The sequence below is a fragment of the Larimichthys crocea genome, chromosome X (genome assembly GCF_000972845.2).
Source record: "Larimichthys crocea isolate SSNF chromosome X, L_crocea_2.0, whole genome shotgun sequence".
NCBI lineage: Eukaryota > Metazoa > Chordata > Actinopteri > Sciaenidae > Larimichthys > Larimichthys crocea.
Genome location: NC_040020.1, coordinates 32,156,130 through 32,171,352, shown reverse-complemented (window position 1 = coordinate 32,171,352; position 15,223 = coordinate 32,156,130). Strand labels below are relative to the sequence as shown.

Genomic DNA, 15,223 nt, shown 5'->3' with positions numbered 1-15,223 from the left:
ATCTGGCCAGTTGTAGGGAACATGACACCAGTTGCTGGGAAAGGGGAGAGCACTGTAGGAGATAAGAAACGGTCAGTCACAAGTCTGAAAGTGTTGCATGTGTGGAGCTTTTTGGAGATGGTTAGACATAGTAGTTTGCATGTGATGCCCTTAAGCTTGTAGCTGATGATGAATGTGATGCTGCAGGAAGAGGGATAATGACATCATCATGGTTGCATTGACTGTCTGCACGTACACCTCTGGGTGCCGTGGCAACATGTGAGACGTGCTGGCTGGAGAGGGGGAGTGTCTCTGGCTCTCTGCGCTGCTGGGAGAAGACAAGCAGGTCATGATGCAGATGCAGCTTCCTGCTTTAGCTCAAAGCCGGTTACCGCCCCCCCTCCACCCCAACTCTTTCTTTCCCCTGATACTGTAGGAGAAGCCCCTTCCTCTCATCTAACCCTCCCCTTCTTCCTCTCCTTCACGTACACAGCTCAGCCAATCAGAGGACTCAGTGGGGGCAGGGCATAGCAAAAGCACCATTCCAGTGCAGAGCTACTGCATCTCCCCAGAGCTAACAGGGAGCTAGCAGCTCAGAGGGAGGAGACACGGTCAAACCCAGCCTCTGTGTGTGTTTGTGTGTTTAAGTGTGTGTGTGTATGTGTGTGCGGTTGTAAGTGTGTGCCTGTCGCAGACTAGCAGGCACGGCCACTGCTGCACTCTTGTTTCATCAGACTTATTTCTTTTAACCTTGCCTTGCCACAGTGCTCAGCTCAGGCCTGCTTCTTCCTCCACTTCAGGATAAAGAGGGATCAGCGTGGGGGGACAGGAGAGAACAGACGGCAGCCTTCCTTTCCCTCCTTCTTTACTCTATCCACCTCGTAGTTGCTGACAGCTCCTGGCGGACGTGCAGGCAGGATGATAGCAGCTCAGCTTTTGGCCTACTACTTCACCGAGTTGAAGGATGATCAACTCAAAAAGGTGAGTGAAAGCAGCTTTGAACTGCCACAGTGGTCCTTTTCTGGTTTGGAGAGTTGTGTAATGTGACAGCAGCCTGGTGGACAGCCATGGACGCCGGTTAACTGCATGTCAGCATTGAGCCTGTGGGGCGTATCAGTCTGGGAGAGGAGGATGCAGCACTTGGGAAGTAGAGGAAATGGAGGCCATGATGAATTATAATTTGGATTGTATTCTGTTTTAGTTTATTCAGGGGTTGGCAGTGTTTGACATGAATGTCCTTGAGAAGGGCTGTGGTCAATGATGGTGGTGATGAGCTGCAGACAGAACCTCGTTATCGAGTGTTTCCGGAGCGCCGGTTGCTAGGGTGTCTGAAGCAGACAGGTGTCTGTGAGGGGCTGTTGGGAAAAGTCGTGAGCTCTACAATCTCCTCCCTCCTTGGCTGCTTTCCCAGCTTACTGATTTTTACTCTCTTTGACAGGTTGTTCTCTCCCGTTTCATATTTCCCCCCTTTTTACTCACTCATTCACTTGTTACTCCTGGCAAAGACGACAAACTCTGAGCGAGAATAAACCCTCTGGTCATCTAAAGAAACAGACCTTAAGTTCAGTGGAAATGAATAACTGGACAGAAGGACTGACCAATGAGATGCTCCCTGGCAGGGAGTCAGATGAGATGCGGGGGGGAGTGGGAAATTTGTGATGTCGTGTGTGATGTCACAGTGCAGTCAATGCACGGGCCTGTGCTGAAGTAGGCTAGTGGAATTTACAACAATCGCTACTGGAGTCAATCACAATCCCTGAAAGTTATCCAACCATGTATGACTGGTACGCAGCGTACCATATAAGAAGTCAGTTTTCATCAACAACTCTTACCAAAGTCAGTCGAAGGAAGGGTAAAAAACATCTTTTCCATAAAAATAAAAAAAAGCCTTCAGTGCTGTGCTCTTTTTTCAATAAGAAATACTCTCCAGCTCTGATACAAATGATGCAAGCAGCATCTGTGCTAACCTCTTTAGCAGTTTCCATCGTTGTTTTTCAGCAATTTCTTACACGTCGTCACACACATCTAGCCTTAAACCACGCCTGTAGCTCGTGCTCTAGCTGCCAGTAATTTTGAATTGGATGCTGATTGGTTGGAACCACTGTGGTTCGATAACAAGCGCGTAGCTTGAAGCCTAAAAAGATGAATTTTAGCTGCTTCGCAAGGTTAATAGAAGGGTGATAATAACAGAAAAAAAGACTGCAGTCAAACACTGTTCAAACACAGTACTTTCTTTAAAAAGCTAATTATACTAAGAAAATAAATATGCCAGGCTAAATTGAGAGGGAAGGTAAACAAAATGATAATTAAAATGTGATGATAAAATTTCCATTTTAAGTCATGGTGTAGCCATAAATGACATGCCTTGTGTTTAAATATTCAGTCAATAATTAATTAATAATTAATCTTTAATTAAATGTTGAAATAAACTAATACAGAATATATGCAATACTGTTTTTGTCAATTTAAAAGGAACCATGTAATGTAAGCAGACAATCAAGAATCAAAGACATTCATCAACAAAATGATCTAAGGGTCTTCACATATAGTTTCACAAGGATGACGTCAAGTGAAAGATACGAACAGAGTGATTTTCCTCCTGGGAATCATGCCATAGTGTCATCAATACTCTGCAATGTTACTGTAATTCACATTGCATTAGTCTTATTATTTGAAATGCTAATAATAGAAATGCCACATGGTAGCCTGTTGAGAAACAAACGTGTGGCATATGACATATTGAAAGTATCTCCACCTTGTGTTGTACTGCAGTAATTTCGCCCAGTCCCAACATTTTTTTTTCCAACAGTGTTCTAGATCAGGGGGTTGAGATCAGACTCCCTCTCACAATTTGTGGTGCTGAGTGAATTTAATCAATCTATCGACTTAAACTTCCACTCAGCCCCAGAACCCAATCTTTAACATGCACCTAATTCAATTAGGTAAGTGGTAAAACAATCTGATGTGTCCTTAAATAGGAAAATAATGAACGAGGGAGTAAATGACATGGAGTTCACTATTATTGTGTTTATATCATGATGATATACCAAAGGAAAAAAAAGGTATCCAGTGTTAACGTGTTTAAATCTGTGGTAACTTTAAGTCAAGTTGGTTTTTAATTTTAGCACATGGTTAGGTGTGCTCCAGTTAACCAATAACAATAATACAATAACTTTGACTGTTTTGAATGTTCCCTGACACCATGTCTTTGTGTCCTATGTCTGTTCCTCAGATTGATAAGTACCTGTACTCCATGCGGTTCTCGGATGAGACGCTGAAGGACATCATGAACCGGTTCCGCAGGGAAATGGAGAACGGGCTCGGCCGTGACACCAACCCCACTGCCACTGTCAAGATGCTGCCCACTTTTGTCAGGTCCATCCCTGATGGATCAGGTACAGTTTACATAGATTGTTGCAATACAAATAAAGATAATAAAGATTTATTTTGATAACTAAAGCTAAACCTCTTAGAGAGCTCAAAAATTTGGTAGTAGTCCTTTAGTTCTAAAAGTGTCTAAAGACCAACTGATGGCACTAAAATTGTTTTACACTTAAGATAAAATTAAAAGTTTTTTCACTTAATAATATTTTTAGGAGACGGGGCGCAGTTCACTTTTGATATTTTTTTAGAATTTCGAAACATTGCAAATAGTGAGCTGAGGGGAAATCTGAGATTAAGAGACAATGTAAAGCACAACCATAGTAGCTTTAATATGTTGTGTACACGACAATGGTCTGTCTGCTGTGGTATTGATTGAAGGTCATGGAGGTCTGTTTGAAATATTCAGCTGGAAGTTAAATATTAGTTAAATATTGAATAACCTGTCTTCCTTCAGCATCAGTTCCTGGTGTCCTAAAAGAAACTCTGATGTGCTCCTTTGCAGAATTATTGCATCGATTCAGCATTTGCTTTATCTGATCATTATGAACTAAATGTAGATTGCACAGTGTAATGGCTACAGAATAATGACACCACCCACATTTAGAATTCCCTATAGGCCTTGCTTCATTATGCAATTATGTCTGCCACCAGGGATGATCTTTCTAAGAAAAGAGTTTTTCTCCCCTCTCCATCCAGATGCCAACCCTTTGTTATTACTTTTTTGTGCATAACAAAGACATTACTCAAACTGTTATTATTACACAATGCGTATCATTGCAATTCCTGGTCCCAAATTCAATATGAATTTATTAACTTATTAATGAACACGCTTCTTTCTTCTGTCTTGTTTCAAAGTACTTCTTTCTTTATGGATCTAAGCTCTGAGGAAAACGGAAATGATCCAGCCTTTGTGACAATGGCATAAATAATAATACCACTTGGAAATGCTGGGGGGCATTTCCAAGTGGTATTAAACTTTAACTATGATCGACTGCCATACTAGGCAATATTAAACTTTAAATTTGATACAGTGAGATGACTGGGTCATAATAAAATTGAATGAATATGAGATTTGAGAGAGATACGAGATTTCATTGTTTCAATAAAACTTTCATCAGTTCCCCATATAAATTTTTTGTAATTGTATTCATAAAGAAACAACTATAACAATTAGAGTCACAGTTTTCCATCAGGAGGATGACAAGTTCATCACATTAAAAGGCAGTGATCCCATTCAGACATTGACAACAATAGTGTTGCTGTTAAACAAAGAGTAAAGTGCCTTTGTTATATTATATACAGTCCATCTTTACTGTAAGTGCACTGAAGCACTGCCTGATGTATCCCGTTTCTATCTGTCTATAAACAATGTGCTGATGTGGTAAAATCATCAGGCCTGTTCTGTGACATAAGCCTCTTTGTGCTGTGCTCTGTTGTGGATTTGGACTCAGTAGATCACTATTGTTTTAACCCCGGGGCCAAACAGTTCAACAGCCTAATAACACTCTGTATTCTCATATTCTGCATCTCATAACATGCAACAAGTGTCCAGATGACGATAAATCTGTCAGTTTTCTTTTTATTTTATGAGACAATTTAATTACCTGTGGGTTGGCAGTTGTAGTAGCAACATACTAACTGTATTAAACTGTTATTATTATTGTGTCAAGTTTATTCTTGTTGAAATAAGGATGACAGCAAAGCAGGATTATTTTAATGTGCTAAATGTCTTCAGAGAAACCAAACTACTCGTCAAAACAGTTTGTCTGGACAGCTTGTAGTTTCTTGGCCAGAGTCAAAGTCAAACTGAGCCCATTTGCTGCTTAGTACTGATGTCCTTGTTAATAAACAGCACCAGTACACAGAAATAACACCCATGTGCCTGACGGACATATTGTGACCCGAACGAGGCCAGTGGAGAGGGCAAACTGCCCGTCTCTTGCCTTCTCTCACGTTATAAATAGCCTCAGGTTTCAGCAACTCCATGAGGTCAGAAGGATCAAGCAAAGGGCAGCAGGGCTGAAGTCATGGCAATAGTTAAAACATTTGAAAGCCTGACATGACAGACATGATAAGAAAGATAACTGTAGTAACAAGAATAATAGATTACTGTCCACTGTAAGATGTAGTTTCAGTAACAGGTAGCGTAATCCCTCAGGGCAGACCTTCTATGCGTTTCAAAGCAAAATTAGTTAAAATCATAAATTATAACTAAGCTCCACTGATGTCAGTTCAGATTAGGTCTGACTCACGGGAAGTAGGCTGTGGGTATAAGCCTGCCTCCGTTCGACTATTTTACTTGGAATTCTCCTCCCTTTCTGCTATCAAACATCACTATTTTCCATCTGGGCTTATCGCCTCCCAAGGCAGATGATTTAAAGGCGGTTCAAAGAAATACAAACCAGAAACAACAAAAACAGCTAGACCTTTCTCCAGCGCTGGGACAACACTAAAACTTATTGTGGAGATCTGGCTATACAAGCATAGTAAAGACTAATCTCTGTAATCTACTGTATTAACCAATATGGTTGAAAGCTCTTAGGTTAAGGGAACTATGATTTAATTTTTCACAAAACTGACAAAATTCATGCCATCATGTTTTTCTTTACAGTATACTATTATTATATTAGATATTTCTTACCTATGCAAACATTAACTTCAACACTAGGTGAAGCTTTTCATTTGTGCAACCAGATTCCCTCTCTTCCTCACAATGAATGTGTACTATAGGAGGCATTGATGTCACACTATAGAAGTTAGGGCTCTCAAAGGTTCAGCATTAAACCAGACTTAAGCAATGCTCTATGTCCAGCTTAGTGTGCCAACAATGCTCTGTGATCAAGTTTGCCACCCAGCAGAGTTCACAAGCCTGAACCCTGGGAAAGTGTGAGAGACAAAGTTGGACGTGGATCATTTTTGGTATCTAAATTTACAATGTGACCACAGCTCCAGCTTCTTCTGCTGGCTCAGAGCTTTGAGGATTATATCTCCAGTAAACCTCTGGGTTTGTTGGCAGTATTACAACCAGGATTATATATAAGAATGACAACTGCATTTCTGCTGTTTAATAATGCAAAATACGTTGTAACACTTTGTTTCTGTGGTTGTGCAACATGTGTCCTGAGTTTTTTTTGTTTTGTTTTTAATGACACCTGATTTAAAAAATCTATAATAAATGTACCACCAAGAAGTAGCATTACAGCTCACACATACTAGAACTAAGGTTATAGTGGGACAGGGCTATAAAATGGACACATGCTCTGCCGCAAATCAGTAACACTTCTATATGTCAAGCCATTTTCATTCCAGTCCGGTCAAGGAGATAAATAGCACACTGCAGCAAACACTGCAGTCATGGTGGCACTAAATGAAGAACATTGTTTTGGTGGGAGGCAGGATGTTCTGGCTGTTTTCATGTAAAGGTCACAGGTCTGATCCCTGCAACAGTGAAATGCACACTATCATATGTCCTTTTGTAAGTCACCTAATCCTTCTGTTTTTTCTTTGTAACTCGCTCTAGATTAGTGTCTATCAGATACATCCTCAAAAAACTAAATAAATAATTTTAATCAAAAATGAAAATACAACTGTTTGTATTGCTGTTTTTACCGTTTCATAAAAATCATTAAATATCAGAAATTAGCCAACATCTTACATCTTCCATTCAATTACATATCGGTAAAATCTTGGAAATTTTAATGGCCTGTAGTTTCAAGATAATAGGACATTCTAATAAATAAAAAATAACTCTACATATAATATAATGTTACGAGAACGCTTCTCTCTACTGAGGATACCATTACATCTTGGCTTCTTGCCTGGACTGAGACTCTACCTCAGCACTTGGCTGGTGGCTCTGTTCAGATGAAAGAGTGTAAAACTAGCTAGTGTATCCTAAAATAAGGTCACGTTTGTTTGTTTGTCTTGTCTTTCTTAATGAGCACTTCCCTTTCAAGGTTTTAGTGTCTGAAGGGTTCAAGTCTTGGTTGTTTCAACCTTAATAATAAGTTAGTTTCTTTGTGTGTCTCATTACACATGATCTGGATTCTGTATACATACACATCCCAATAATGTCATGTCAACAGTAAGACAAATTAACCTGAAGAATCACAGACGAAGCATTGCTCATGCCAGTTTTATACGAATAAAAGATTCGTTGGCATATAATTGAGCTCAGAGTGCAGTCTCAAGCAATAATGTGTTATTCTTTCTTGTCTGTGATGAAGACAATACAGCACTGCCTACGTGTCTGCCTGACAATCATTGGGAAGTGCAAGAGAAATAAGCACTTAAATAAAAAAAAAAAATTACCATATAAAAATGTAACTTTTGTCTGTATTTTTATTTTGACAGAAAAGGGGGACTTCATAGCTCTGGACCTTGGGGGATCGAACTTTCGGATCCTGCGTGTCAAAGTGACACATGACAAAAAGCAGCCAGTCCAAATGGAGAGCCAGGTCTATGACACCCCTGATGACATCATCCATGGCAGCGGGTCACGGGTAAACACAAACATATACTGACTATATTTAAATTACAAATATTGTGTTAAAAGTCCAGTGTGTCAGATTGAGGAGCTATTTACAGAATATAGCAAAAGCACAATATACATTACTATGTTTTCATTAGTCTACATTCACCTGAAAATAGGAGTTTTTATGTTTTTGTTACCTTAGAATGAACCTTTTATATCTACAGTGGACAAACCAAACACTGGCTCAAGATAGAGCCTTTGACAGCATCTAAACTGTCCACATACTGTAATCCCTATCATCAGCAAATACTGTATGACCCAGGTCAGAGACTCACCTCAAAATATTGAATGTTTGTGGCCTGCATACAGAGCACAGTAATATTAAAAGGTCAGTTGGGGGTTCAATATATCTAAAATGACCTCAATAATGCTGAGAGCAATAAGAGTGAAGTCAGACCCTTCGCTGACCTTCACTGAACTTGTAGTGAACAGCTGGCAGTCGTATTGGAACATGATAGCCAAAACATGAGCGTCTGTCTGAGGCTTTGTGATTGGATCAGAGCATGACTTACACAGACAGAGCAAAGACAGATGCTGTTTAATGAAATGGTCAAGGGGACAGCTGGCCAAAAATGTTATGTGCTATATGAACATGTTTCTTAACAAGGTGTTTTGTTTTAATGGCGACACAGAGTGAAATTTGGTTGTTCAGTTGTGAACAAAGATATACAGTAAACCCTTTCAACAGTGGTTTGTAAGTTTCTAAACCAATCAAGTTATTAATATAGTACTTAGAGTGTTGGTGTTGTATCTTCATCAATATGTCACATTTTAGTGGGCCAGATACTCAGTGTTCAGTATATTAAGTCAAATAAAACTACTACTTGTCTGCTACGACTTTCTCAAAAGTTACAATGTTCAGTCATCATTCAAATTATTTTTGTTTAGGGAGGTTAAATCTATGATTATTTTGTTTTGTTTATTTAAAGTGTAAAATGTCCATAACAAAGTCCAAGGTGATGTCTTTAAAAGTCTTGTTTTGCCAGTCCAAAACCTAAAGATATTCAGTTTAATATGATATAAAATATGCAGAAAAGACATACAAAAACAGCAAACAACTAGAAGCATGAACATTCGCTTAAATCGATTATCAAAATAGTTATGATTATTTGATTATTATGTGATCAATTATCAGGAACATCCCTCTTTACTTCACAACAAGTATGAAGAAAGGAAAATGTCAAATGTTTGTTAATGTGATGTTGGTTAAAGGTTTTGGTGTGTTATCTTGTTATTCTACAGTGTATTATCTCTGTTCTGTCTGCAGCTCTTTGACCATGTTGCAGATTGCCTGGGCGACTTCATGGAGAAGCAAAAAATCAAGGATAAAAAGCTTCCTGTAGGATTTACGTTCTCCTTCCCCTGTGCCCAATCCAAACTAGATGAGGTAAACAACTTAGCCACAATCAACTTTCAGACTACTATTTTTCAGGCTAGTTTCATCTGTCAAGTTTTGAGGTATAAGGTTCCAATCTCAAATGTGGGTGGAGCTCTTTTTTTTTTTTAAATGTTTGCTTATGGGAGTATTATTATTATTATTGGGAATAAAGTAAATATTGTACAACTGTACTCTCAGTTCCTTAAGGAAGAAGTGGTAGCAAATGTCAGTGCTGTGGTTGGAATAGCAATAGACAGCCATTTCAGACATTGCCAAGCCCGTCAAACTGTAACTTAAAGTTTGGCCTTCTAAAACGACTTGTTTTATAGGCAGTCTTACTGACATGGACAAAGAAGTTTAAAGCCAGTGGGGTCGAAGGCATGGATGTCGTGAAGCTTCTGAACAAAGCCATCAAGAAACGAGGGGTGAGTTTTTTTTTCTTTTAACAGTTTTAACTACTTTTTGCATATGATATACAGGACAACACATGCAAATCCTCTCCACAAAGACGTGACAGGAGATGGCCAATTCATGTCAATATATAGTATACTGTTTAAAATGACTAAGTACAAAAGTTATCAGCCTGTGAGTGATGTCTATTTTTAGATTTTTTTTCCCAATTAAACATAATTTTGTTTATTCAGGACTATGAGGCAGACATCATGGCGGTGGTGAATGACACAGTTGGTACCATGATGACCTGTGGATTTGACGATCAGCGCTGTGAAGTCGGCATCATCATAGGTAGAGATTCTTTAGACTACGTTTGTTTGGGAAGAAATTAATTATTTATTCCTAAAATTATAGGGCAGTCTGCTTAAATCTTTGATCAGAGTACTTTCATTTGAGCAGCAAGCATACTTAAGTCAATATAAATATCCAAAGCAACTTACCATGAGCATAGTTCTACATGTGGGGGCGCCAAAGGTATTATAACTCTGGCATCCTTAGGACAATTAACTCTGCCTACTGAGCTCCACAAAGCAAAATTCATGTGGGATTGGAGTCATGCAGGTTTGAATCCTTTCAGGGACAGGAACAAATGCCTGTTACATGGAGGAATTGCGTCATATTGATCTGGTGGAAGGAGATGAAGGGCGAATGTGCATCAACACAGAGTGGGGTTCCTTCGGGGATAACGGATCCATAGAAGACATTCGCACAGAGTTTGACCGAGAGATCGACAGGGGCTCTATCAACCCAGGAAAGCAGCTGTAAGGTTTTCCCTACAAACATTTATTTATTCAATAAATCCTTTTACTAACCAAACATAGTCCGAGAGAGCTCCTGCAAGGAAGACCTGAGGGATACAGTACCTACAGAGTACTCTTCAAAATCCATATTTTTACTAGTTATTTAACCAGCCCAACATAGAATACTGTAAAATCGACAATTAATGTGATATAAAATAGGGCTATAGAGACACCTGAAAGTGTAATTACAACAAACAGCCAGCATATAGTAAGTGTTCATTATTGCAAAAAAACAAAGGACTGAAATTACAGTATAGTACAGATATGCATCAGCCATATTCTTAATTATGTTGCTGTGCCAGTAAAAAAGTTTAATCTACTACAACAAAACACTATATTTGATTTTCTGGAGATTGATTTTCTCATCAGGAGCATGTTCTTTGCTTTTGGTGCAACTATAATATTTATCCGAGAAACAGAGAAAGAGTTTACAGGCCTTCCAAAACTGTATCCTGCCAAGCACCAACAGCATGTCAATTCTACTGTGTCTTTGAAGAGAAGATGGAAGACTAATGCCAACTGTATCCATGACACATAATCTAAAAATGCTGCTTTCTCTGCTCAGGTTTGAAAAGATGGCCAGTGGGATGTACATGGGTGAGCTGGTTCGACTCATCCTGGTAAAGATGGCAAAAGAGGGACTGCTGTTTGAGGGACGAATAACACCTGAGCTCCTGACAAAAGGAAAGATTGAGACAAAACATGTTTCTGCCATTGAAAAGTGAGTGGGGAGAATTACTTGTAATGTAATGCAAAAGAGAAAACTAAATGACCTTAAAATGGGCATATAATTTTTTTCTCAAGATTATAAAAAAAACTGCTGGTTCATTGCTTTTCTTCTACAGCTGGGATAAAAGCTTTAATAACAAAAAATAATTGTCAATTTAGGACCAAAGAAGGACTGAAGAAGTGTATGGAAATCCTGACAAGGCTCGGGGTGGAGCCTTCAGATGAAGACTGTCTGGCTGTGCAGCATGTGTGCACCATCGTATCCTTTCGCTCAGCAAATCTAATTGCTTCAACACTGGGAGGCATTCTCTCTCGCCTAAAGGAAAACAAAGGAGTTGCACGCCTCCGCACCACTGTGGGCATCGATGGTTCTCTCTACAAGATGCACCCTCAGTGAGTATTCTTTAAGCGAGGGAGAGTCGTACAGAGAGTACACTGAAAGTTGGGATTTCATGTCCGACAAAAAAGTATTTGTTGACAAGATCCTCAGAGGAATATAGAGGATGTACACCAGTGGGAAGATTGCAGATTCCCATAAATCAATCTTTAAAGAAAAAAACTCCCACACAGGTCCAAGACTAATGTGAATAATATGATATCCAAATAAATGATTCTGATGATTTCTGATGAAATTATTCTTATTTACAGAAAATAGCAGAAACAGAATATAATATGTATAACTATGTTTTCATTAGTGTATAATCACCTAAAAATAAGAATTGTTACGTTTTTGTTACCATAGAATGAGCACTTCATATCTACAGACGGCATGGATTTTGTTACACCAATCTCATTAGGACATCTTCTGCTCTTGGAACAGATATGCTCGCCGTCTGCACAAGACAGTGCGTCGCTTGGTCCCAGACTCAGATGTCCGCTTCCTGCTGTCTGAGAGTGGGAGTGCGAAAGGCGCAGCCATGGTGACAGCAGTGGCGTACCGTTTGACAGAACAGGCACGCCAGATTCAGCAGACTATGGCAGAATTCAGGCTGAGCAAAGCCCAGCTGTTAGAAGTGAAGAAACGCATGAGGGTGGAGATTGAAAGAGGCCTCAAGAAGGACAGCCACAAGGAGGCGACGGTCAAAATGTTGCCAACCTTTGTCCGAACTACACCAGATGGAACAGGTGACTAAAAAAACGAGATATGCAGACATTTGAGAAGGGAAGGCTCATCTGTATAATCACTGATGTATTTTCAACTGTTTCTAATCTCAACGTTTATAGCAGACGTGTACTACCATATTCAGTCAACTGTTCACAATCACCTGTGAGGAAAAAATCACTAGGATCTCAAGCGGTCAAACAGTGAATCATTTAAGTTAGTTTGCAGTTATATAACTGACAAGGTATTAATGACATCAATCATTTTTATCTGAGTTGTTTTCCACCAACTAATCATGAAACACTAAAAACAGCGTATTACTGCAGAGACACCACTGCTTTTTAGAAAGGTTGATCAGGTTTGTCGGAGTTGCGTGTCTTGAATTAACTCCCTTCTGTCAATCATACAGTGTATTTGCATTCACGTTACCAGGTCAGGTTACAACATTACAACGCTTTTATTTGCCATTGTTAATGGCCAATTACAAATGTTACCGGAAATGTCATTTACGGTAACAAGTCAGTCAGCTTCTTTCGCATTATTTGAAAAAGATCCACAGCTGCAACTTAACTGTCATTACGTTAAAACCTCATTGCTTGTCTTGTAGATCTAAGTAGACTGTACTATTATGTATATGTATTATTAAAGCATCAAGCACCAGTACTTGTTTTTAAAAAAAAATTAAATCAATAAAATGGAAGAAAACTTTCTATAGGTAACAGATTCATTTTTGTTGATTCTTAAGCTAACAGGGTCTTTCCTCTAATACAGAGAATGGAGATTTCCTCGCTCTGGATCTCGGAGGGACAAACTTTCGTGTGCTTCTGGTAAAGATTCGCAGCGGGAAGAGGCGAACAGTGGAGATGCATAACAAAATCTATGCCATACCCATAGAAGTCATGCAGGGCACAGGAGAAGAGGTAATGGATTTCAGTACTGCTTCTTTGTGCCCCTGAGGATTTCTTATTCTCATTACTTTCAAAAAATGTGATAGCAAATCACCACTAAAAGCCTGTCTCTTTCCAGCTCTTTGACCACATTGTGCACTGCATTTCTGACTTCCTGGACTACATGGGAATGAAAAGTGCTCGACTGCCGCTGGGTTTCACCTTCTCCTTCCCCTGCCATCAGACCAGTTTGGACGCAGTATGTTCTTTAACAATCATTTAAAAAATAGAACCCGTTTTGTGAAATAGAAAGAAAAAGAATCAGACCTGGGTCCCTTCCACCTAACTGATGTGGCGTTTACCAGGAATATCAATGCAAAGAGTGGCAAGAACTTCAAGTATTAAACTATGTGAATAGTAAAGTATAGGTCATAACAAAGATAGTAACTGAGTATAAGCAACTAGACTTTTTTAAGGACACATAAGCATTTCTAATCTCTTGTCTCCATCAATATTTTTTATTCATGTTCAGGGGTTTATGAGCTTACCTTTGAGTCACAAGGCTGCTCTAACCTCTGCAACCTTAAGATGACTGTAGAGTCAAATTGTGATAGTGCTGTACTAGCCACAGTATTTGTGAGACACTTCCCATTAAGTATTATCTGCTCTACAGGGTATCCTCGTAACCTGGACCAAAGGCTTCAAGGCCACAGACTGTGAGGGTGAGGATGTGGTGGAGCTTCTTCGCGAAGCAATCAAGAGGAAAGAGGTATTGCAAATATAAAGTAGATCTGATCATCATTAGGTATAATATGTTACTAGAACTCCAACAAAGACACCAACAGTTTAGTTTCTTCAATCCTTTCCACACTTCAGTTAACAAATCTAATGCACTGTGGGATTCGTGTGCTGCCACATTAAGAAAATTAGAAAACAAACAGTATGATTTAATACAAAGTTGCTCAAAGAAAGAAAAAAAAAACTTAATTTAAAAGAACTTTTAAGTATTTAGTTCAGTATTGCAAATAAAGTCTAGATAGTTGAAACAGTAGTAGATACTATAAATATCTACAATCTTCCTGCTAGTCAAAATAAACTTGCTGCTTTGCACTGATGCAGCTTGTTTGGACTGTGCAACTTGTATCATTTACAATACCCCTTTGTAGCTCAGATTGTTGCTTTGGCAGCCTCCAAACAAAAAGCTTTGACTGACAGCTGATAGATGCTGGTAACTGACTTTCAACCAACCTGCAGCAATGTTTTTACGTGTTTAAGCGATTTTAGAGTAAAGTCTTTGGCATGATGTGTTTGTTTTGTCTAGCTATACAGATATACCTTTTTTAGCAGTACACAAACAAGTAACAAATGTGAATATTCTCTGCACTGAAAAGCTGCTGGACAAAAATGAACCCTCTAATAGACTCTTCATAAGACCTGCCAGTTACTATAAATCACATGGCATAATTACACAACAGTTTCTAATATAGCCTTAAGCATAATTTACAGCACTGATTATTGCATCTGTTTGGCATTCAGGAAGTTTTGTTTATTCATGTCATCACCTTTGAGTTTTTCGATTTTACTCTTTTAGATGGAGAATCCAGTAAGTATTAAGTGACTGTAAATCGTTAACTGGCAGGTAAAGCAGTGCAGGACTGGAGCAGTGTGTGATCATTGTTGCAGTAGCATGTTACACGGAAAACCTACTTTCAGATATTATTAAAGGAGTGTGTGTCTGTGTCTGCAGTGTGGGATTTTATTTAAGCTGAGATTTAACACCGTGATGACAAGGCTGACTGTATTTTGTGTGTTTGGCATAGCTCCTGGATTTTGCAGCTTGTGTATTTTATTGTGTAGTCTAAACAGGAATGCGAGTGAAGTGCATTGTGCTCCGTGTGCCGTTTAAAAAGTTGCTAGGCCTGAGATTAATCCTTCTGTCAACGCAGCGATTGTTGGATTTATGTATGTAATATGGAC

At 39.1% G+C, this 15,223-nt stretch overlaps 2 protein-coding genes across 3 annotated transcripts in view; one reads left to right on the top strand and one right to left on the bottom strand.

Annotated features, from left to right (window-relative positions):
- The window catches only part of myom2a (myomesin 2a), a 61,740-nt gene that overhangs the window by 39,131 nt on the left and 7,386 nt on the right, over nucleotides 1-15,223 (bottom strand). The gene's annotated exons all lie outside the window — the stretch shown is intronic.
- LOC104932780 (hexokinase-1) lies at nucleotides 527-10,493 on the top strand. Its single transcript, XM_027283043.1, has 7 exons — nucleotides 527-960; nucleotides 3,212-3,374; nucleotides 7,717-7,865; nucleotides 9,165-9,284; nucleotides 9,605-9,700; nucleotides 9,920-10,019; nucleotides 10,306-10,493. The coding sequence occupies exons 1-7, from the start codon at nucleotides 898-900 to the stop codon at nucleotides 10,491-10,493; spliced, it is 879 nt and encodes a 292-aa protein (XP_027138844.1). The 5' UTR covers nucleotides 527-897.